The sequence below is a fragment of the Toxotes jaculatrix genome, chromosome 4 (assembly GCF_017976425.1).
Source record: "Toxotes jaculatrix isolate fToxJac2 chromosome 4, fToxJac2.pri, whole genome shotgun sequence".
Lineage (NCBI taxonomy): Eukaryota > Metazoa > Chordata > Actinopteri > Toxotidae > Toxotes > Toxotes jaculatrix.
The window spans coordinates 7,954,301-7,979,023 of record NC_054397.1 but is presented as its reverse complement, the minus strand read 5'-3'; the positions used below and the strand labels follow the sequence as shown (position 1 = coordinate 7,979,023).

Here is a 24,723-nt window from a genome sequence, read left to right as displayed (position 1 = left end):
CATCAACATGTACTTCAAAACATGTTCTGTACAACAGCTGAATAGAATGTGTTTAAGAAGTTGTTAATACCTGTACACATTTGCCTGGTTTTGATACATTAGCCATTTGCTGCAAGCACTGCAGAGTAATGCTCCATTTTGGATTATATCAACTTTACAGAGTAAGTGTGTTTAAACTGTGTGTCCATATAATGTATTGAATGGACTGTCTACAAGTTACTGTACATGTTATGTTTTGCCTGGCTTTGTAGAAATGAAGCACCTTAATGTAAAATGACTGGCTTGTCAAAAACTAAACCTTTGCAACACACTTTTATAAAATGCTTTTTATTATTTCTGGGAAGAGTAGATAAGTGTTGATTCACAAAGGGCTGGTTTTGCTTCATTGTGAGTAAAAACAGACATTTGGACAGCTGCTCTGGAGATAACACAAATGACAGCAATTACTATGGATGCACCTCAGTCAAATCCATTACCAGCCGACTCTACTGAAACCATTTCCTTAAATGCACGATGTTTTCCATCCTGCAGCACTCCTGACCGTTTTTGCACAAAGGTAAAATTGCTCATCAATATTGTCTTAATTCTACACCACAATGCCTATTATAGTGACTTTATGACATGGGAGCTTCACGTGCAAGCTTTCTTTTACACAAGAGAGACATTTTCATTTCAAATGAGATTTAGCTTTGGACTTTTGCATATTAGTTTTGATTGTTTTACTACATATTTTAATTTAAAAAAAAAAACTCAGTATGTGAATGTTAATGATGGCTGTTATGACACCGATTGAGATTCAAACTTGGACTTGTTAGATTTAATGTAAATATTCAGCTTATGATGACACTTGTATAGCCCTTGGAATATATTCAAATAGACCTTTCACCTTACAGTCTATAATTTCTGTGCCTCCTCAATATGGTCTTTGCCCTGTAGTCTTGCAGTATGTTGCTACACTGCAAAGCAAAATCTAAGTATTGGCATATTTTTTTTCATAGTGCTATTATTTGTGAAAGACTGCATAAGCCACAGTTAATATTTGCAAAAACTTTTTTTTCTCTAGATTTGTAAGGGAATCTGATTTTAGTGCATGTGGAGTGCATCTGTGCATTTGTGTGAAGGCATATGGACAGCATGTGTATCAATTTCCCTCTGTGTGTGTGTGTGTGTGTGTGTGTGTGTGTGTGTGTGTGTGTGTGTGTGTGTGTGTGTGTGTGTGTGTGTGTGTGTGTGTGTGTGTGTGTGTGTGCGTAGTTAATGTATCTAGCGCATCCTAACAAATGTATGGCTTTATCTCCATAGAAAATACTGTTATCGTCTTTGGGGCTGGGGATGTGAGGGGAGGGGGGCACAGGGGATACTTCGGGACGCTTTGTCACATTTGTCACAAGTGCTTTTCAGCATTTCACGCTGCCTCCACGACTGTTCACAGCTCTGACCTGCTCATGGTGACTGCAGGGTCAAATCCTTTCCCCCCTTTTCACTTCTGCCACCACGTCACTTAACTTTCCCATTCAAGACGAGGATGCTGGCATACTGGGCGTCAGGGTGCAGGCCAACTGGTCAGGCCTTCCTTGCACATTTTCTCTTCCTTGAACTTTTTCTTTCCCTCTTCCAGTCCTTAATCTCGCTTCTGTCCCAACTGTTTTGTGAGTCACTTCTTGTGGAAGTAGATTGTGTGAGTGAGGCCTGACTCCACCTTTGGTATCTGGTCACTGATGATCTCCACCAACATTTCGGGGAACTCCACCTTCAGGGCCTGGGACTCGCGAAAGGTGTAGAAACAGAAATCCAACAGGTTCCCAACCAGCTGGACAACACAGACACAAAATGTAATGAGAAAAACATGCTCTGGTTGTAGTTTTTATTTCTTATTTCAAGGCTTTTTTTTATTTTCTTAAGTTAATCTTATTTATATTTAAACATTTTTTAAAAATCTGAGAATTTAAGCACACTACCGTGTGTATTCATTTGTTCATGTGTGAGTGTGTTTACACTCTGTTGGGGCACTGACCCCTTTTCAGTTCTTGTCTGCTCACCACTTGGGGGCACCACAGATTTTTTTCAGGACAAACCTCCTTTAAAGAAGGGTCGTCCGTTCAGCACTAACCCCATTCACTCAGTCATCAGAATCACTGAATTCTGGCCATTTATTTCTGTGACCTCTCGCTTGCTCACTCTCACCTCTTGGGGCTTTGCCTACATTGTCGTTAAGCCATATTCCAGTAGACCCACGCAAAAAAAATAACAGTGATATAGCACATTTGCAACAGTGACCACTGTGCACTCTGATCCAATAAACTCCGAACTGGCATCGATCCCCTTCCGTTCCATTCACCAATACAGCCTGGTCACCGCCCGTCTCTTCCAAAATAACCTCCCCCTCAGGGAGGGATTGGGATGCAGTAATCCTTATTCCAAGCCACAGCATCATTGAACCACTAAGTAAATGCATTATCCAAATCCACTATGCTGCCATTTTACTCAAAACATTTCCAGTGATATTAGAGCCCCAGAGTGCCATTGGACACCTCGCTCCGTGTGTGAAGGCATGGCATACCAAGAGGCTGCCAAGGGAAGCCTGTGCTGTACTGTAGGCGATTGGTACATGGGAGGCAGACAGGGCACGGGTACTTACATCATGCATGGCGTCCAGTAGCTTGGTGAGCTGGAAGAAGCGCTGCCAGGTTTGGCCAGAGTTGTTGGTTGCTTTTCCCACTGAGCGCCGGAGCTCCTTAATGTAATTAACCCTCATCTCCTCGAACGCTGCCTGGTTCTTCAGACCCTCTTTTGGAACTGGGAAACAGACACATACCACTGTCATCAGCTGGACTGAGTGAGAGGACAACAATACTGGTTTTAAAAAAATGGATGCCAACTGATATGAGAGTTTTATGTATGACGTGCAGATTTATTAGACATGACTAAAACTTGTTTTAGTCACACAATTGTCAGGGATTTGTATGAGATTAAAAAGTCTGTTTGCAGTTCTGGCAAAGAGCATTTTCTGCAGTTTACATGTTTTGTACACCTCATGTTATGCTGAACATTTTCTAAAGTATTTAGATCAACAGACGCCTTGAAACTTCAGTGCCTAGAAGACTGTAATCCATCACAGTGTACATTTAGTTGGCTGTAGGGTTGGGCAGTGTGACCTTGAGATAAACATTTGTCAACCGTAAAAGACTTTGACATACCTTTCATACTGAGATAGTCATTACTTTAATGTCTCTGGCTGTATTAGGCCATTGTGGTTAATGTTGTAAAACGATGATCAGGACTATGTCATGACAATGTTAGATTTGTGCGTCATTTTTGAATCAGTGTAATGAAGTTCTGAAGCCAAAACACATAAAATCACAGGATATTTTTAACAGTTATACTTTGTTGATAACATGGAATAACTTTAATTGTGATGATTTACTCATCTCAAGCAAGTTTCAAGCCTCTCTGAGTCGATTTTCCTTCGACACTGAAATGAATAGAAACTAATGGCCGCCTGGAATGAAGGAAATAAGTCCCAGAATATATGGCATGCTTTAGAAAATGGGCATTAAACATGATTTGCAGTTAATGGGCTAAGCCGTGCACAACCACCAGTATGTTCCTTTAATGTAGAAATGTGTTACTGTGTAAAGGGTAATTAGAGGTGCTCAGTGAATTATGCACCCACTCCCACACAGTAGCCTTTTTTTGGACGTTTTTCCCGTGTTGACGACCTAAGCCTATTTAGCAACTCATTACAACCACTTTCACCATTTCAAGTGGTAATTAGTTTTCATGTGTAGCCACTGATTCATGAAAGACGACTGATACACTGGAAGGCATTGATTAAAAGTTATCTCAGCAGCAGTGACAGCATAAAAAGGGAACAATGGTGTTTATGTGTGTTAAAGAGCTTAATCATTTTGTCAACCAAACTTCATTCATCAAGAAGTTTGCTCAATGACCAGAACTGTTAAATGACTACAACCTTTCACAACCATTCACATTATGATGATTTGGATGGCAGCATCAAAGCACTTAAAGTAAAAAGGCAGTGTAATGGGAGGAATTCAGACAGATGTGAACAATGAGATACAGTGGCTGCACCATAAGGATGCATCAAAATGTCTACAGCGTCTCTTTTCTCTCACTCTTTCTCCCTCCTTGAGCAGGAGATCAAAGTCACAGAAATGGAAGTCTGCCAACGCTTTTAAATGACATTCAGCCGCTGGCTACCAGATTAAGAAACACCTCACCTCTCAAAGAGCGCACCTCAAATCAGTTTGAAGGAGCGCCTTCAGTTGTCCTTCAGTCAAGACTTAAGATATGACGATATATACCGTGAGAACCGCGTACACCATTTATCCATACGGTTCATACCAAGGTGTCTATGCCTTTAATACGTCTGGGTGTGTTAGGCTAATTTTAGGCAATGCTGCAAATAAATAAGCACAACTGTTTTATGGCAACATAGGACTTTTGCATCAGTTTGGAAACACTGTACCTCAGATTTAATTTGCTGAATTAACCAAAAACAGGCAGCTCTCATTTCTACATAAGCTGATTCTCAGTTAATTTGCTGGAAATATCTATCTATTCATCATTATGAAATGTACATGACAGGATTTTGTCTGATTCACCCACTACTACAGCAGTGCTAATAAGCAGCCAAGTAAAAAATTGATAGCGATTCAATGACTACTAAAAATTATTTTTATATGTTATAGAGCTACAACTACTTTCAGTTTCAGTATCAATTAATCTGTAAATTTTCTTGTAAATTTTCATGATGTGTTTTGAAACCTTACAAAAATACTCTTAACAGCAGAATGCGAAATTCTGAACCCTAATGATTGAAATGACTTCCCTTTAAAAATGTACTTTCTTCAGTACTTTTGAATAGCCACGATTCGTCAGATGAACCTAAACCACTTGTAGCAACACAAGCAAAAACCAGCAACTGACAGGACCTGTTTGAGTTCTGCAGAACGAATAGCCATTGGCAAAAGCCAACTTCTTGTCAGTTAGGATTGCATCGTTTCTGAGCGCAGAGCACTGTAGGTCAATAACTCAGAGAATGTGTGGTTGTGTGTGTTTGTCTGCCTCCCCCTCGTCCTCTTTTTCTGTCTCTTTCTATGTAATTCTCTTCATTGTAGTTTGATGCCCAAACACCTTCAGGCACAACATACGTGATGCTGAGGAAAAGAGATATGAAAACAGAGTGGACCCTGGTGCATAGGGCATGAGTTCTTTGCTTTATTTCCTGGCTGACATGATGAGAATGTGCTAAAACTCAAGCCTGCATTTGGACCTTTTGTTTTTCTCCCACTGACCCACATACCCCCTGATTAGAAACTGACCTGGCATTTAGGGGGCGTTACCATGACCGGCCCCAAAATAGGGCATTTATACCGCCGTAATTGGTGTCAAACTGATTTTTGCTGCAGGTATAGAGCCTTTTCAACTAGGCCATATTTCTTATGTGGAGTGCGGCTGCATTGTTATGTGCACCACAAGGCTGGGAAAAAATTGTTTTATTTTTTCTAATGCACATAAAATAAAGAGGCAAACATACCTCATGCAGCTAGGAGATGCCATTAGCATGTGTGTTGTTAAAGGACATGCAGCTTCCTGCTCTGGGCTGCTAGTGCATACCTAACTGACAGGGTGGCTCTGGGTTATGATTTAATACCTGATACTATTCATTAGGGAATGCTACAACTAGCATGATTACAATAACAAGCGAATGAAGCTTAAGGATGTTGTTTAACAGGAAATTTTCATTTAAACATGACCCAGAAGACTAATGACCAGTTAGAACAAAAATTATAATAGCAATTTAAGTGTTGTACAGCAATTATCAGGTTTTTGTGTAATTAACTGTGAAATGTGTCACACGAAATGCGCCCGTCACCATATTAAAGACATTGTACACTTGCCCTGTCTGGAATGAGGCTCAACAGCCATTTCGGCAAAAGAGAGGACAGTTTAGAAACGGAACAAATGAACGAGATAATCTAGCAATACTATCTACTCCTGTGTAGAGGTGAGGAGTGCAACTGGTTTGAGCAGGCCACTGCTCCTGTGCCAAATCCAAACAGGGTCATGAGACGCCGCAGGCTCAGTGAAACCTTAGCCAAGGTCAGAGAGGAATAACAGCCCTTCTCTCTTTTCTCTTTATCCTTCCTTCCTTTTCTCTCTTTCACTTGTTCACCCTCTCTCTATTTAACACACACACACACACACAATTTCTCAAACCAGCCCAAAGGCACACACACACTCAGTGACTCTGTAGTACTTGCTCAGCTGACAAGTTCTGACAACTCCTCTGTAAACATTTCTGCCGCTACTCCTTCCACGAGGCCTTAACATTATCTCTGAATGACTGTAACTAAGTGAGCTTCCTACAGCGCCTCAGAAAATCCAGAGACTGCTTGTTTTTGAAATTATTCACAAGCGCTTTTGCCGAAATGTATGCCGAAACTCCACTCTCGGACTTTGGAATGGGCAGGTACGGGAACTTCTCCTCTGCACATTAGAAACGAAGCACTAGATGATTATTTTCTTCTCCTTCCATCATGTTTTACTGCTATATTTTGACTAAATCCAATAACCAGAGCAGATTGAAGCACCTTATACAGTTTCGATTCTGTATACCTGCTTCTTTTATCCACAAGTTCTCCTTTAAAATTCCAGCTCGGGTTTGAAGGAAGTAGAGAAAAATAGCAGGTCTTGGAGCACTGCCTGGTGCTTGACTGGCCTTTATTAAGTACAGCAGGGCTCTCTGGAAAACCTCCAGAGGAGGAGAGGGAGGCCACAGCAACAGAAGGACCAGCTCTGCCACACCCCCATCCCACCCCCTTTGTCTTCTCTTTCTTTCTCCCTACAGCTATGCACCTGTCTCTTTCTCACCAACACTAGCTCTCACTGTCAACATTTGTCTGATTTCACTCTTTAAATCTCCCTTTTCCCCCTTGGTTTTTCATCCTCTCTCCCCTCATCTCTCTTTTCCTCATCTCTCCCAACATCCAATAGCTGTAGTCCAGTCGGAGCTCCCCTGCTTCCAGATGACTCAACAACACTGAGTTTATATAAGGGAAATGCTCTCACACCGCCTCTTCCATATGTCACTGTACTCTAAAGCCAAAACCAACCTTATACCATTCGTCTGGGAAATGTTGAATGCATCAGTGTCTGCTGATGTATTTACTTCACTTTATATGTATTATTAAAACTAATCTTAAAAGTAATCGCAAACTACAGCTGCCAAATAAATGTAGTGGAGCAAAAATTGCAGTATTTCTCTCTGAAATAGAGTAGTGAAGAAGAAGTAGCATAAAATGCAAATACTGATACAGAAATACTTGGGTGCACTACTTGAGTAAATCCTCTTAGTAACTTTCCGTTGCTGAAACCTTGCCATATTTTGCTTAAGAAACTGCAAAACTGAAATCTCATTTTTGATCATTTCCAACTCGATTGCAAAAATGAATCAGAATTAGGGCTAATACAGCAGTCCAAGTGGATTTTTTACAAAAACTTGTGGGGCCCTTTGATAACCCTCAATCAGAATCCAAGAAGCAAGTTCTGCATAAAAATTTCATTTTTTCTGTCCAAATTTTAAATTCAATTTGATGTAAATTTGTATCATCTATAATACATGATTAGTTGAAAGACAAGAAAAAAAAGTTTGTAGTTATAAATCAACCTTTTGTAAACCTGTAAAATAAATCTGCATGGGAAATTCAAGTTTGTACATGTGCAGAAAGGGTTTATATGTGAAAAGATGTGTTTGTGAAAATACAATGTGCATGTGTAGAAAACATTTTTATTTGTTAAAAAAAAAAGACTGAATAAAATCTGTGAACAAATGATATCAGTGGTGAGGTTACACAAAGACACTGAAGTGTTTTAGTGAACATCTGTCTACAGATACAAAGCAGAAAACTGCATGTAAAAGTCAGTGCTGCAAGCTCCCGTACGAAGTACAAATTTTGACCCTGTTTTTACACCTGAATCTGATTGGAGAATGACAGCCCAATCAGAGTCCAATCAGAGGGCCGGTGGTTCGGTTACCTTCATCTCCACCGCTGGTCCTGACAGATGTGAGTAAGACTGGGCACTGAGCATGGGCTCTTCCACGACAATTATATGTGAACATCACTTTACAATCTCAAAATCTTTTTGACCCTAATTTGAGCCCCCTACAAAACAACAAGCTTCTTTTGTGGTTGTACTCATCATAACTTATTTTGGATCGTGATATCAACCAAATGCATAAATTTAAATGTGAAATGGCAAAATCTGTAAAGCTAGGATGAAGTAAGGTTTTCCAGGATTGCCCATCTGAGTCCAGCATTCATGCACCACTTTCAGAGGCTTCAGTAACTGAAAAATAAATACTCTGCCAATGAATATTTCCACTGATTGGCACTGGTGCTGAAGTTCAAAGAGTTTGAAGTCTGGCCAGCATGCAGACTCTTCAAATACCTTGCCACAGCTCTCCCTCATCCCCCTTATCCTCACCTCTCTCTCTCTCTCTCTCTCTCTCTCTCTCTCTCTCTCTCTCTCTCTCTCTCTCTCTCTCTCTCTCTTTCTACTATTGAACTATAACTATTGAACATCTATTGACACTGGTACACACAAGGCCCCGAGACTGCAGCAGGTCTCATGTGTACCAGTATACTTTTAAGTGTTGCTGTTATCTTTTTAACAGCTAAAAGGTGTGGGTGTGGACGGTGAAGTTATGACACAGCTGCCATCATGGAGTCTTTAACTGTTACTATTGAACTGACAGCAGCAGCTCCCAGTGCGTTGAGGTCGTGGAAAAACCGCTGCTTTTGGATTTCCAACTGCGCAACCTGGTCCAACACATCCACTCTGCGAGGCTGCACTGCCTGTGGGCGAAGTTTTGGCCGAGAGTGGCAACACTTTGAGACCTTCTGTAGTGAGTGATAGAAGTATTCTGTTTATCCACTAGCAATTAAAAAATGAAATAAAAATCAGATTACAGATTCACTCAGAGAGTGGAAAAACGGAGGCACAGCTCCCCTTCTCATTTACATTCACTGTATGTTGCTACACAAACAGGTGCATGCAACATCAAGTCTATTTCCACACCTGTTATGCATGTTAATGGATTACTAAGAATGAGCTTAAAGCATGATCTAACAGACTTTAAAAAGGCATGATCGTGGGTGCCAAGAAGGCGGGAATGAGCACTGCCAACACTGTCTCAAAGGTGTGTGGTGGACAGATTAGATGACACATTATCAATACATTTACTAAGGAGAAGCTGCCTTTTTGGTAAGGAAGGTGTGAGATATTGGGTACCTCAGGCCTAAACAGTCTGCAATACAAGTTGATATCACAAGACAAGTGCTAATTTGGGAACAAACACTGCATCGTACCATTGCATGAGACAGACACGTCTCCTGTTCACAATAAACCTTTGATTATCAGTGAACGAAAAACATCGGCACTGTTGATTCTGGTGAATCCTGCTTCCAACTTCACCACTATGATGGCTGACTCACAGTACAGAGTAAGCAACACAGTCACTATGCCCAGATATGAGTTCAATTAAAATGGTAGAAAAAGGGTCCTTGAATACTTGTAGACGGACGCCTTAATGCCAGAGTATCACAGCCGTTTATCCATTAATGGGCAACATGTTCTCACAAAGGATCGGTACTTTCTATTAGAAAAAGCCTCCTGTCATAGGGAAACCGTCCAGAAATATTTTAAGGAACAATCTGGTGAAATGATATTAACAACCTCACTATCAATCACCTGATTAAATGAAAATATAATCAGCTCCACCTGAATTTAAATGTAGCATAATGAAAAGGAGCATCCACTCATCAACCTCTGGCAGATATGTAAAGCTGTGGTGTCTGATAGTCAGCTTTAACTGGGACACTACAGGTCCCTTGTTGTTGTCGCGCACATGAAATGTGGCAGCTGTTGTCCAGCACTAAGATGGTTCAAAGTGGAATTGAACAGCAGCCGCTATTAGCAGAGGCAGCTCTTCTAATAGTCTATATTCCTTGTAGCCAGAACATTCAACTTTGTATTCACAGCATTCATGGTAATGTTTGTGATTTGGTCAGTTTTAATAGAGAATTTCAATTATGTATTTATTTTCTGTATGGACTTGATGTTGACTACATAATGTTTTGGGGGTTTTTTTTTTAATAAATGGTTTTCACGTGACATTTCATTATACTGCTGGTAATTTGTGTTTGCAAGCAGTTCTGCACAAAAGAATCAGTGTGAACATGTGGGTACGCGATGAATAAATGAGATCCTGTGCAGGCCTGCGGCTCAGTGCCCTACCTGTGCTGAGAAGCAGAAGGACCTTCATGGAGAGGAACTCGTCGTAGGTTAGCTGCAATCGTACAAACTCCTGGCTCACCTGCCTCATGCCCAGACACAGGTCGTACATGGCTGACTGCTGCATGCGGTCCCTGAAGAAGGGAAAGAGGGAGGGAAGGGGGAGGGGAACATGACAACAAAAACATTTTAAGCTTCACAAAAAGAAGTACTTCTTGCAGAACTCATACATTAGATTGTATCACTGTTAGTTATACTCCACCCTCAGTACTTTCTAAATTATGATTTTTTTTTTGTCAAAACTAACTTGCTCATTGGCTTCCTCACTCCATTCCTATCACACTAGTTCAGCATAGTGAAACAATATTTCCACACAGCGCAGAGGAGGACCCTGCTAGTCTGGGCTAAGAGCAGAATACCAAATCCCCCCAGATTGCAGAGCGCTGCGTACAGTATCACAGCACAGATGCACCACTTTCCTAAGGCTGTGGCAGACTAAAGACCCCATATCTAGCCCTGGTCACCTCAGAAAGCCTTTAAGGAAGGATGTGTAATTTCCAAGATATTTATGTTGACAGAAATGACACATACGTGAACATATGTTAACTATACAGAGATGTACATGTTTACTGAACAGGCTTATGTGAAGCGACGTGTCTAAAATACATCATTAAACGCATAAGATGATGGCGCATGCCCATCATGCCTAACACTTCCTCCCTCCCCCTGTTTTTCACACACATTTTATCAGAAAAATAATCTTGGTTACGTCACAGAGTTCACAAAAACAGGAAAGAAACATTAGAGGGGATATATAGTATGAGCCAATCAGAAATGTGCTCTGCAGATGCCACAGATTCAAGGGAATCTCTGGCTTTACATGCCACTTCTCTCTGCTATAAATCAGCATCACATCGAGACTACAGTAATTAAATGCAAGTGGTGTGGCTTGACTTGAAAGAGGTCGGAGTTTTACCCACAAAACAGTGAAACTGCATTTTACATAAGGCTGTGGGGCTAGAGACTTCACTCTGATAACAGCTAGACTAAACATTTTGTGGAGACTGCCAGAAGCAGCTGATTTGAAAAGAGTGCATAATGTTCCCATTAGAGAATAAGACAGCATAACGCTTTACAGTATTTACAGTACATCTGTGTCTGTCAGCCCGACTAAATAACTGATAAACTGTGACAACGTCTGAGCAGACCTGTTTCCCTGCTGAGCAGCACTCTGTATGTGTGCAGTTTCGCAAAGTGCAGCATAACATCATTTCATACAACTTTGGGCTGGAGTTTCTAAAGTCTCCACACGTTTTCTCTCTCTCTCTCTCTCTCTCTCTCTCACTCTCCTTCTCTCGCACTCTCTTCCTGAAATCAATTTTGCTGAATCACTGCCCAAAATGAGCTGCTGGTTTGGGGAGGAAAGAAAAAAAACTGGCAGCAGTCTCTCTCCTTCCCTCCTTTTTCGCTCTCTCCTTCTCATCTCTCTCTGTATCTCTCAGTCTTGCTCTCACTCTCAGTCTTCTTTCAGTCTTTCTCTCTCCATCTTGAACTCTCTCTCTTTCTCTGGTTCTTTGGTAAAAGATTCAGGAAGGAGCACAGAAATGAGGAAAGGAAAGTTCAGATGCACCTTTGGCTGTAGGAACCCAACAAAATCTACGTGGTCAGAAACGTCTGTTCAACAAATCGCTTAAAAGTCTAATCAGTCAGTCATTCCTTTATAACAGACAGATATCATGACAAAAATAATTGTAAATAACATTTGTTATTAATATTTTTGAACAGTGAAATGGGGGGAAAGTCTTCAGAGATACATCAGAAATGCTCTTTTAGCCTCAAGCCTTTGAGTGGGTGGGCCAGTGTATGTTTTTGATTGATAGCTGAGCTGACAGGGGAACAGTGACACAATGTAAATCATCTTGCACCGGTAACTGCAGTTACAAGCCAAGGACAGACAGTGTTATTGACATATAAACCAGACCACATAGCCGAACTGACTGACACTGACATTTTCTGGTATAATTTAAGCAGTTTAAGGTGCCACAGTTGACTAGCTAATTAGCAATACAGCCTGCAAACTCACTTTACAAGGGCACTTTTCACAGGTGTTTGTTGTGTGTGTCCCTGTCAGTCAGTGACAGAGCAGTTGTATGCCGTTGTCTGTCACTGTAACTGTCTTGAGTTTGAAATACAGATTCCAATAAAAAGATTTGATTGGGTATATGCAACGTTAGCTCTCTATGTGGACAGAAAACAGACAGCGCTCTGACTGGTGCAGGCACAGGACAGGGGGTGTTGTCTTGAAACCCAAAAAAAAAAAAAGTTTTAACATATATTTTTCTGTATTGTTTCTGTGTAGAGTACATCTTACTGTCATTGTTTCAGCCACTGAGAATGGCTTATATATGTTACATTTCATTTCTACCTTCACATATGGCAGATAAATTCTGCCTGTACATTAACAAGATCATAAGTGAGTGCCCAGAAGTTTTAGGGAAATAGCTTTGTTTATCTGTTGCATGCATTTACCACACATAAAAGACTAAATGACACAGATTATGCAGGCTTACTTTGCCTTTAATGTAAAATGCACATTTGTCTTTGTAGCATTTACTCTCAATCAGTGACAGATTTCTCTCTAATAGCTGAGTGAGTGGGCAGTCCACTCAATAAATGCCTTAATGCCCTCGGTGAATAAGCACTGAGTAGCTATGGAAACAAGTGTACACTGTCCACTCCCCTAAAGACTGAGTGGACTCAGAAAAGTTATGGACCAATTTGCCCCCATTTTTGACTGAATTATCAACGACCTAAACAACAGATAGAGCGGCGTACATTTAACAACACGCAACACACCTTGGCCCAAAGACACACAACAGTGATGGAAGTGACATCTAGGCTGGCCTGATAGAGCAGCAAGCATGTGACCAACATCCAGGCCACCACTATCTCCAACCGGTCTACATCTCCTCTGCTCTGTCAAGCTGAATACCAGGCCCATCTGTCAATGGGACAGGCCCAGTGCAGAGAAACTGCATCATATATAGCAATAGCTGAAGACTGTACAGTAAAAATTTCTCTTCAAAAGATACAAGTGCAATTCCAATATTTTCCTCTGTGTTAGAACTTATTCCAAAATGAACTTGCCAAACAACACAAACCATTAAGTCCCTATCACAAAATTAGATTTTCTCCAAAAACTGTAAGTCATCTTGCAGACAGAAACACATAATTCTTAATAAACTGTGATCCACTTGGCACTAAAAAGATTAGAGGATCAGAGGATCTCTGGTGTGGCAAACTAATGCTTTGCCATCTGAACAAAGCTCATAGTGCTACGACACACACAAACACAAATGCTGTAGCTGCGTTTCACAATGGCATTTGTGCTGTTGTTTGTTTGTTTATTTATTTATTTATCTATCTATTTATTTGGGACAAACTGACCCACTGACATTGACTTACACAAGCTATTAGTTGGAGCTTTTAAACCTGCCCCTGCATGAACCTCTTCATCTCCAGCAGGCTGCCTACAGAGACTGCTACTCTCCTCTTAGATTAATTCTATAACATTCAATTCATCACCAGCCATGCACTGCAGCTCCAACAAGAACATGCCCACATACACTTCCTCTCCACTTGCTCTCGTGTTCAAACGTATTAACACAGATTAGGTGGGACATTGACTGCACCTGCTAGACTTTGATCGTCTGTGCTTGAGATAATTAAACAAGCAACAAAAAGTATAAAAGTACAGTATTTCCTTGTGAAGTGCCAGGAATCAGGTGCAAGATTATGACCTTGTTTTAAGTACACATGCAACGTCATTCAAACTGACTTCGACCCATTCAGTAGTTTTCAGTCATGTTAATGGAATGCTTAAAATAGTACAGCAGGAAAACACACCTCTTACTCTCCAAAGTCCACTAGCAAAATTGATGTTTATGCATAAATTTGCATCTGATGAGCAGCTTAAAATAGCAGAAGCTACTAGACATTAATAGTCAAAGACTGTTTAACCAATTACTGTATCAACTAATTATCTACTTTAAAAAACAAATTGACATGTTTGTGTGTTGGAAATTCCACAGGGCATCAGGCACAATCACAATGTATTTTGTAGTGCTGACAAAACTTTGCCTTCACAGAAATGTGTCCGCTGAAATTGTGTTGCTTCGAACTATAATAACAGGTTAAATGGTAGAAGGATAAGTTCCTGTCTTTGTTACATTTTGAAGATAAAATTGTATAAATAATGTATATGAAAAAATATTTTACATCTGTGCCATTTCATGTCAGGACCAGTACCCTGTGATATCATCAGAAGTATGCGTGCAGTATTCTGTAGATAGGGAAGCGTATGCCTACTCGTTAAAGATGAGGTCAGGGGCAAAGTAGAGCATCTGTCCATTGGTGTGTTTATAGGAGCGCCAGCTGAGGCAAAAGGAGGACAGACACATCCATGAGTACTGGATCAGGGTGATTTGGTCCTCGATGGGCAGGCCCCGGAAACCTAACACACACGAAAACACACACATAGCAGACGCAGACGAAGCTGATGAGAAGAAAGCACTGTGTTTAAAAGTAGCTAGCAATGCTCAGGTATTGCTTTAATGTATTTAGACTTAAGCCCCAACTTAGGAGGCATTTGTTTAGCTGGGCACGTGCATGTGTGTACCTGTGGCTGCACATCACATACTGTGTATCTCTGTTACAATGCATTTTTGTGCCAATATTTATTTAGGCACGATAACCACTGAGAAACATTCACCCATTCTTTTATGTAAATCCTACAAGGCCTCCGGTTATTTGCGTGTTGTCTATGGAGCACCAGAAATAGAGTTGAATAGGAAACTTGCCAAACTCTCAATCAAACTCTGGCAAGAAAGTCCTCATGTAAAACACGGGCCAACTAAGGACACACAAGTGACTTATCAAGGTTTAGGGACTATTTCAGTCTATATGCATGTCAATCTGCCAAAACCAATCAGTTATGATAAATATTATGCAACTGTAGAAAAGTTATGTGAAGTGCCTGGTTGTTCACTGCTCAGTTAATGTTAACTTATGAGAGTCTTCTGTAAACTACGATATCTGTATTTTTTATTTTTCAGGTCATTTTAAAGGTAACTAGAGATCAGAAAGGTATGTGATAGTAATGTAGCTTTCACTGACTAAAATGAGATGAGTCACAGACTTTCCTTGAACGTTAAGGTGGTATTGACAATACTGGTCAATATTACCTTGTGTGTTAGCCCTGCCACATCCAGATGTAAGCTAACTGCAAGCAGTGGCATATCTGAAAGTCGAAGGTACTCATTTTGACCCTTCTGTCTGGCTCCCCTTCTATTTATACGTCCGGATATGGCAAGCAGACACCGTGGAGGTATCAAATATTTGCAATACAGCAAATTAAACAGCCTCAAAGAGCTACCTGTGAGGCATCTTTCAATATGTCTCCCACTGACTGGCATTTTAGGGGAACTTGTTTACCGCTTTTCAAACGTTTTTTTTTCTTCGTGTGCTGTGGCTCATAGGTAGAAATTAATGAGATATAAGACATTAGATCTTCTGTTCAACATAACATCTGACAACAGCGATGTAAATGAGTTATGTTTGGAAATCTTAATCTTGATTCTATTTAATGGTAAAATAGGATTCATGGTTAATCTTGTTGAAGCCTTGCAGAATAATTTCCTGACATAATATTTAAAATTAAAATTGTGTGCCAGGTGCACTCACAAAGACAGTGTTGCATTTTCAAAACAGAGCGATCAAATATGAAGATGGCATGTTATTTTATTAAAACCAGTCAACAGTCACAGTATAGACACCCCCTTATTTATTAGACTTATCACTTACCTTTTTCTTTGACTGATCCATAAATAAAACTGACTAAATTTCAATTTTGTGTTAACACTAAATTCATTATAAATAAACAGTATAAATGTAAAAAAGAGCAAGCTCTATTGGTTTAAATCTCCATGGCCGCACACATTCTATTTTACTGGAAATATGCAATTTACTGGATTTACATGCTACTTTAATCTAATCAACTAACAGCAGCTTTTTAATTCACTTTTAAAAGACACATATGATAATTAAAAAAATATCTCAACTAGTAGTACAACCTAAAATACTACAACTGTCACCATTACATAAAAACCTTCAAAAATTGCAATTTACACACCTTATTTTCTTTACATATATCTGTGGGGGCCCTGTTTTAACTCCTTTCCAAATCTGGCTTAAAACACACACATAAAGAGCATTTAGGCCTCAGCCCATCGCTCTAGTGGTCACTAACCTGGAAGTACTTTGGCCCACTTCACCATTCGTACCATCTGCTTTCCGGCCAGGCGGTTGAGACTGGACAGCAGGTGGTCAGTGGTGTCAGGCTGCGTGTTGTCATAGCCAGAGTACACCTCTTCGGGCTCAATCAGCTCCAACACGCTGCAGATGGAGGGTGGCAGAAAAGGTGTGACCACCCCGGGCCCATGGGGCACCAGGGCACTGGCAGCGCTGGCATTCAGCTCCTTCTCTGAGGACAGGTAACCACCTCCAACGCCACCTGTGGCAGTTTGGCCGTCCTTAGAGCCCTGCAGGTCCTCGCTGACTCCCTTCAGCTTTCCTAACTTTTTGGACTTTCGTGCTGTGGGGAACACAACAGCCTTTATTAACACACTGTTGATGGTGGCATTTCTCACACTCATAATCTGAGATTATAATTGTGACAGATGCTTTAAAAAAACTAATATGGATATACTTTTATAATAAAATTCATATATGTTGTAGGTGTTAACAATTTCTACTGTCATTAAATGTTTAATTTTAAACCAGGTGTGACAAAAGTAATTTCTTATTTGTCACTTTAGTGTTAAAGGCGTGCTGATAAAATTTCTGCAGTGTCATTTTTGAGCAAATCTGTTATCTACGTGTCTGAAGGCAGATTTAGGGAACTGTAAATGTTAAGATGTGGATCAGAAACTGCAAAGTGCTTATCTTGATGTGAATGATGTACAGTAAAACCAGAAGCAGACAATAGTACAGTCACAATGTTTAATTTCCTGTGTATTGTTTAGCCACACGCAGATGGAGATCTTTGAGGGATGATAAACAAGCAAATAACAAATAAATGCATATTTTCAGCTGGAATTTTATTAGGTACGCCTAGGTAAGGTTTCGGCTCCCAACTGGCTCCTCAGATTTTCTGTTGCTTAACTGATTTATTACCAAAATAATGAATTACCAAAATTATTAATGTACAAAACATACTTTACATCAAATGCTTATTGTTTATATGGCTCATTGTATATCCTGTGTACACTGTCCCAGTTATGTGTAGAACCTGCTCCATATGAGATTTTAACCTTACATTCTCTATACTCTGCCTTTGTATTATCGATGGAATTGAAATGAATCCAAACTTTACTGTTTCCTGTGCTCACCGTCTTCAGGACTGCTCTCTCTCTCTAACTCTCTCTCTGTCTCTCTAACTCTCACTCTCTCTCTAACTCTCTCTGTGGTTTGTGTGTACTGTCTGTTACACCCCCCGCCCCCACGCACGCGCACACACACCACAGCAGGTAGTTGACCAATCACGTGAACAGACTCCCAGGCAGTAGTCGGCTCCCATCGTTCACTTCACGGAGCCGCTTCGTTCGCGACCAACACATCACTAACGTCCGTACGATTCGTAGCCTACAGCCAATCAGCTTGTTCACGCAATCAACTCAGGTGTGCTGCTGCACTCACACGACAGACCCACACGTTATAACTTAACATATAACACCCCCTCCGAAATAAAGCTGTCTTTTAAGGCTGTACTGTGCGGTCTTTAAAAAACTGCTGTATGACTACTGCCTATAAAACATTTACGTTAGGAGCTCCCCTGCTCATTCCGCTTTGCTAAGCTAATTTTTGTTTGCTAACGTTAGCTACTGCTGCCGGCGTTCCACAAATCCGTCGGAAGTTTGTGTTTATCCACTGGTCATCAACAAACTCCACTTCAAAAATGGATTTTTAAAAGTGGAGTTTCCAAAGGACTTTTTCATCCCTGAAATGCCGGAGGTTCACCACTTCGTTTCATTAAGGTAAGCCGCTGCTGACGCTAATGCTACTGTTGCTAGCTAAAGTGCTAAGGGGACAAGTTGCAGTATTCGCCGGCCATTGCGCCTGTTCATTGATTGATTGACGTTTCTGCTTCTCTTGTGATTCACATAGCTAGCTTGTGGCTACACGAGCTAATTTCTCTCAGGTTTTTGTTTGAAGTTATACTGATCTGTTACTTTAAACTGGCGATATCGATGGTTTTGTACTTAGCTGGGTGCTGAATTGGTTTGACTCACTTTACCCATTTGTGTAGTAGATGATACTGGTGTATACTGACAGCAGGAATATAAACATGACCTTGTCCTTTACACAGCGAAATTATGAAATTATGTTCTTTTAATACTGGCTTCAAGGCTAACTTTGTGTTGGTAGTCACAGTAAAATTTGTTCCACATACTTTATATTTGGTTGGCATCACAAAAATATTTGTCTCTTTATAAATCTGTGTCTGTCAGCTTTCTTTACTTGTCTTCCTATCATTAATAGATAAAAACAGCTGAGCTACCATTAAATGGTTTACACTGACGCTACTCAAACATACAGACACACTCATTGGCAACCTTAAGCTTTTATTTGTGACTCATGGTCATCTGCTGCTTTTCAACACTACGTAACGTCTCATTAGACCAAGATGTGTTTACTCCAAGTCATGTTTTTGTGGCTTTAATATGCTTAAGTTAATAATTATCTGCTGATAAGATGTTGTGTGTGTATATGATTGACACATGGCAGATTGCTTGGTCTAGATTTATCCAGTTAAGTGCAGTAGATGGCAATCTCACCCCAAGTGCATTGTCAGGGGTAAACATACTGTATGTTGGCTGTGGCCCAGTTCATACTAGAGAGATTAAAATAGCTGATGTCAGGGTCTGTGTTTTTCCCCAGTCTCCTCTGTGCTTAGTGTATGTTTGGAGGGAGTGTCAATCCTGTTTTCTAATAGCTCTGTACCTACATATATGTTTTCATGGCTCTTTTATTGGGGGAGTGACAACAGAAAAACAGCAACTAAAGTACATTGTCTAAGATATGCAGACTACACTAAAAAAAATTGTGTAACATCAAAGAGTGACACAGGGCGGCCTATTTAAGCTGACTTTATGCCCATTCTTTTGGGCACAAAGATGTCGTTCTTTAACCTCTCTGCTATACTGCTCCGAACACCACATAAACACTGCTGCTGCTCATACAGCATTTCAGACCCACCTTCACCCCAGTACGCACCATACAGTCTCTTGTTCCCATGTGAGGGAGTCTATAACTGGCATACTCCAGTGTTGAACATGAGCATGAACATTGTGTATGTTTGCAGAGGGTGATGATGTCAAAGAAAAGAATCTACTTTGTCAATACCCTGTTCGTGATACTACATCAATTCAATTTTATAACAATAATAATATTGTCTCTGGTGAAATATAGCAAGAAAGTCAAATGGGCCTTAAAAATGAAGCATTCATACATTCACAGAGCAGAAGAAGTATCTTAAAGCGCTTTTAAGGAATTGATTTTTCCCAATCAGTGCCCATTTATTTATTTTATATTGTACTATCAGTGTTTTGGATTGGTTCCAGAACAAAGTTTCTTTCCCCACGTGTTGTGATGTAACATTTAAAGGTACAGGCTTTGAATCAAATGCAAACAAAAGAGTATCCTCAATTCTCAAATTTTAAAGGCCCTTATTCTGAGCAGTTAATCTTTAGTGCACATACGCTTTATTTATCTGATTGTTGACAATAACTGAATAGTCTGATAGCTGTCTTAGAAATCACTCCAAATAAAACCCATTGTATACTGCATTGATCAAAGCAGGCCTGTAATGTTTAGGTCTTTGTTGTATCACCTTATTAGATGATTATTTTTCTAAAATATTTTATTCGGTTTTTATCTGTATATAATAAGTGTTTCAGTTGTTCTCCTGTGACTACAACCTTATACCAGCAGCCATTGAATGACTCCAGCCATAGAGAACCTGAGCTTGGTCAGGGGTCGCTTTGTGCCTGTAAGGTCCATTTAGATCATTTATGTGATACTCGGCTGTAAACAAACTTGATTTGACATGACAACATAACTTTAGATAAGGACAGAACCTGTCAAAAGTTAATCTCTCTGCATATCCGAATAGGTAAAAAAATAAATGTTTAATGACATAAAATCGGCGCAAGTCTTGTAGTATTGTATGACACAGGACAAGATCATTTAGAAAAAATATTTTACAGTCATTTCCAGTTATAGTTCATTTTTTTGACACCCAGTTAGTGAACCTTTCTTGGAAATTATAGTGACACAAGAGTTGAGTTAGTCAGAAAAATCAATGGTGTAATGTTTTTATGTCTGATTGAATGGCTTTCCATAGGCATTCATTAATTATTCTTCCTACTGTAATAAGATGCATACAATTCCAATATATTAAAATTTAAATTTAGACTCATTGAGAGGACCCCTAAAATTCAGAAACAGCAGAAGTTAAATGTAAGTGTAACCTGACAGCATTATTCCATGGTTTGTCCACTATACTACAAGCTGAAATTTTCTATGCACTTACATTTATGTTTTAAAATTATTTTCCTTTGAGAGCATTAAATTAAAAACACTTATTATAATTTCCATCTCAGTCTCTTTAATAGACTGAAAACCTATCAAGTGTGCTCTCAGCCCTGCACATGCCTGTGACCCTGAATTGGAATAAGCCAGTGGCAAAAAACAAATATATTTTTAAAACAGAAAATCACATTTCCCTTGTGAATCAACCACATCCCTCTCAACTACAGTGTTGTCTTTCCTCATAATACAATACTGTAACATGTCTGCAGGCTTTGTCAGCTGGCACCATATAGAGTACTGTAGATCTACACCTACTGTTGATGCATTATGCATATTTATGCTCAGATATACTATATGCGCACACATACACCCAAACATCCCATGACTCAGCATCCCCAGGCCTCCTGTGACTGCAGCCTAGGGCTGGATATCGTTCAGAAATGTTCGATACCAGTTCCTTTTTTGATACAAATTTTATAAAATCTTTTTTAACGAGAAGAAACTTAAATGACACATCGCGGTACAAATCTTTAGTTTTATTATTCCACGTATTTTCATACTACCACACCTATTACAGTAAAGTTAAATTGTGTAAACAAGTTGTACAAGTTGGCCGAATTTTTCTGTTACACATTACCTGCGAAAATCCCAGTCATAGCACCATCCTCCGTTATATCGGATGAAACTCAGAAGGAATCTCTGTGAAGTTACGTGGACCTAAATGCTGTTAGGAGGATGGCTGTGGTCCATTCTTCTTGCAGTTGAAAAAAGGAACTTTATGCTCGTAAATTTATCTGATGCACGTTCAAGTGTTTCATTAAATTCATCATGTTGCCGGTTTCGGCCGCAATCTTCTTTTTGCAAATATTGTATTGCGTGCCAGTGGCTTTGCGTTTGATAAAATGGAGCCACGCTTTTACCTTAGACAGCCAATAACCAGCATTATTAGTTCTTGGTACAGGCATGCTGCATGGTTACTGGCTCACTGGTGCTGATGAGATTTACTCCTTAGGTATCAGAATCTGGTACCAAATAACGACAGTATTTTTTAATGCTCAATAGTATCGAAGCAATTTCATCAGTGCCATAAAAGTATCGGTACTCATCCCTACTACAGCCAGACCTACTTTTCTATATCTATCATTTCTAAGGAGAGTGAGGCTGACTCAAATGTCACATCTGAGACACATGACAGGGCAAATCTGTAATGAGGGTGTGACTCCTCACCTCCGAGGTTCATCCCGGCCTGGAGACACTTCCGTACGCGACATGCCGGACAGTTTTTCCTTCGGATCTTGTCAATGATACAGTCATTTCTCCCGGCACACAGGTAGTTGTGCTGACCTGCAGCAAGACAAGACACAGTGTCAGTTCAGTGGTGATTCGTACATGCAGCTTGACATAGAACAGCAGTGATATTTTCAAAGTGATGTGCAGCAAAGAGATTAAGTAAAGGAAGAGAGAACTGGGAGCATAATAGCTTTGAACATATTGCGGAAAGTATACATTTCTTTATATGAAAGACAGTAAATGTTTGATTCTGTTGAATCTCTGTTGTAATGTAGGTCAACACAGAAACCCGTGAAATGTCTGGCAATATCAGAGATCTACATTTCATGATTATCACTGTGAAAATGATTGAAATTGTGATTATTCCGCTCTCACATTCTACAACGCATGACTAGTGGTGTATTATACAGTATATGGCATGAGGGTATTAGAATTCACTGGAACCAGGACACTGGCTGCAACTAGACTATTCCTGACAGTGATGCTAACATGGCGAGAATCCCTCCTGCCTCCTGCCTAGCCCTTAGCTAAACCCAATGATCTCCCATTTCAGAGCGCTTCCTTCCGCTCCACTAGCTCTTCACTGTACAGTTCCTCTCCTCCTCCACTCTTCTCCTTCTCTACGCCTGTGTCTCCATCCCTCCTTTTTCCCTTTTTCCACACGTCCGCCAGCCTCAGAGCGCCATACGCCCACACACAGACAGGCTCATGCTCGTGCACACATACAGTCATTCACTCTCGCTCTCATATACACACACTCATGCATGCACACACACACACACACACACACACAGCCAAAGCTGCTCCACTTGACATTTTTTTATTAAAAAAACAAAAAAACAAAAAAGTGCAAATGTTGTATCTGTTTTCACAAACAAATACACAAGGGATACGTACACAGAAATCATGACAAAACCCAGATGGAGTGGTATAGTGTGCTATAGTGACCCCCAGTGACCCTGGTATGTGGATTAGCTCCATTAGGGTTGATGTTAAAATTGTGTGGGCATCTCAGACTGTATATGGTTGAATGCATACACATGTTTGCATGTCAGTGCATATCAATCTTTATTTTCCTACAAAATCATTCTGTACCATTTGTTTCCTTAGGAATATCCAAGATTTCTGGCATGGACTTCAGAGTTGTTGCAACAAAGCTTGTGCGTTGTGTTTACATACAGTTTGCTCAAACATGTACATTCTGTGCATTGCCTTTGTTGCATCTACAGTACAGTATTTGTATTTGTGTAGGACTGAGCAGAAGTTGTTTTCTGAGCTAGCAGGAGTAGTGCGCAGTGTGTCTGTCTGGCTGCTGCCAAAAGCCAAGGAACCAAGCTGCAGGAGGAGAGGCAGCAGCTGTAGCCCCACCACTATTTCTGGCTAAATCACATGACCGTTACATAAGCCCATTTTTCTTGCTCTAAAAAACAGTAAACTGCGACACAGGAAACACAACGCAGCCATCCCCTTCCCCACCCCCCTTGTGCACGCACCCACACACATGCATGTACACACACTCGCTTGGATAGACCCGGACCAAATGGCAATTCTAAAAAGTCTGAAGCTTTCCTGTCAACTGTTTTGCTCATTCCCGTGAATCTTGTTAATAATTGTTAGAGTGAAATACACTTTATGAGACAGCTGAAGTCAGCGGTGTGTATGTGCGCAACTATGTGTGTCTCTGAAAGGGAAAGAAGTTGTTTATTTATGCACTGTGTGCATGTACTCATGCACTCACACAGCATGTTTACCTCTGAATATGTGCATTTGCTTATCAACCTGGCACGTGGCGGGCATACTGATGAATGTTACTTTTTCTGTTACCTTGGAAAATATCTTATAAAACTGAACAAAAAAAAAATCTTTTCATCTCTAATGAAAGTGGCTAATTTATCAACCCCGTTTGACTCATATTTCCATGTGCTTCTTATCCAGAAATTACTGGAAAAGCTGCCAATAATGCCAAATCCTATCAAGATATTTTCATATAATACTCCATGAAAAAGATAAAGATTCTTCAGATTGTATTAAGTTGTATGTATTGTACTGTATTAAATTTGACATCTTTCCAGACACTCACTGCTTGTACAATGCACACTCTGTCAGCATTCTCCATTACATGGCGACCCTCAGAGCTGTTTAATGGAGTCCACTCACGTCTAGGTTTAGCTAATGATCTCACAATCTGGCAACAACCTGCGGAGATGTCTATGTTGTCTGTCAGCTCCAGCATACATCAGTTATAAGGAAATTCTTCTAAGAGGGAAATAATCTTTCCTGTGGGGACCCCACTTTAACGAGAGCAGTCTGCCCTGCAGTCCTCCTACCACCAACACAGATACAGTACATCTGCTTTCCAAAGAAAACACACAGACTTTAGGGCCTTTTCTGAAATACAGCCTTTAACCTGACATATTTAAATAGCCACTAGACAGTGCTCAGACGCCTGATTGTGAAAATAGC

General features: G+C 40.2%; 1 protein-coding gene across 2 annotated transcripts in view; it reads right to left on the bottom strand.

Moving 5' to 3' along the window:
- Positions 1-1,155: 1,155 nt before the first annotated feature.
- nr3c2 (nuclear receptor subfamily 3, group C, member 2) overlaps positions 1,156-24,723 on the bottom strand; it is a 71,297-nt gene continuing 47,729 nt past the window's right edge. The window contains exons 4-9 of one of the 2 annotated variants that reach the window (XM_041035327.1): positions 22,198-22,314; positions 16,628-16,972; positions 14,689-14,833; positions 10,324-10,454; positions 2,639-2,796; positions 1,156-1,810 (exon numbers count right to left, since the gene is read on the bottom strand). In XM_041035327.1, the coding sequence (XP_040891261.1) occupies positions 1,655-1,810; positions 2,639-2,796; positions 10,324-10,454; positions 14,689-14,833; positions 16,628-16,972; positions 22,198-22,314 (1,052 nt within the window). In that variant the 3' untranslated portion in view covers positions 1,156-1,654. Of the gene's footprint in view, positions 1,811-2,638; positions 2,797-10,323; positions 10,455-14,688; positions 14,834-16,627; positions 16,973-22,197; positions 22,315-24,723 lie in introns of those variants that run through there. The other variant, XR_005893927.1, reaches the window with a different exon arrangement.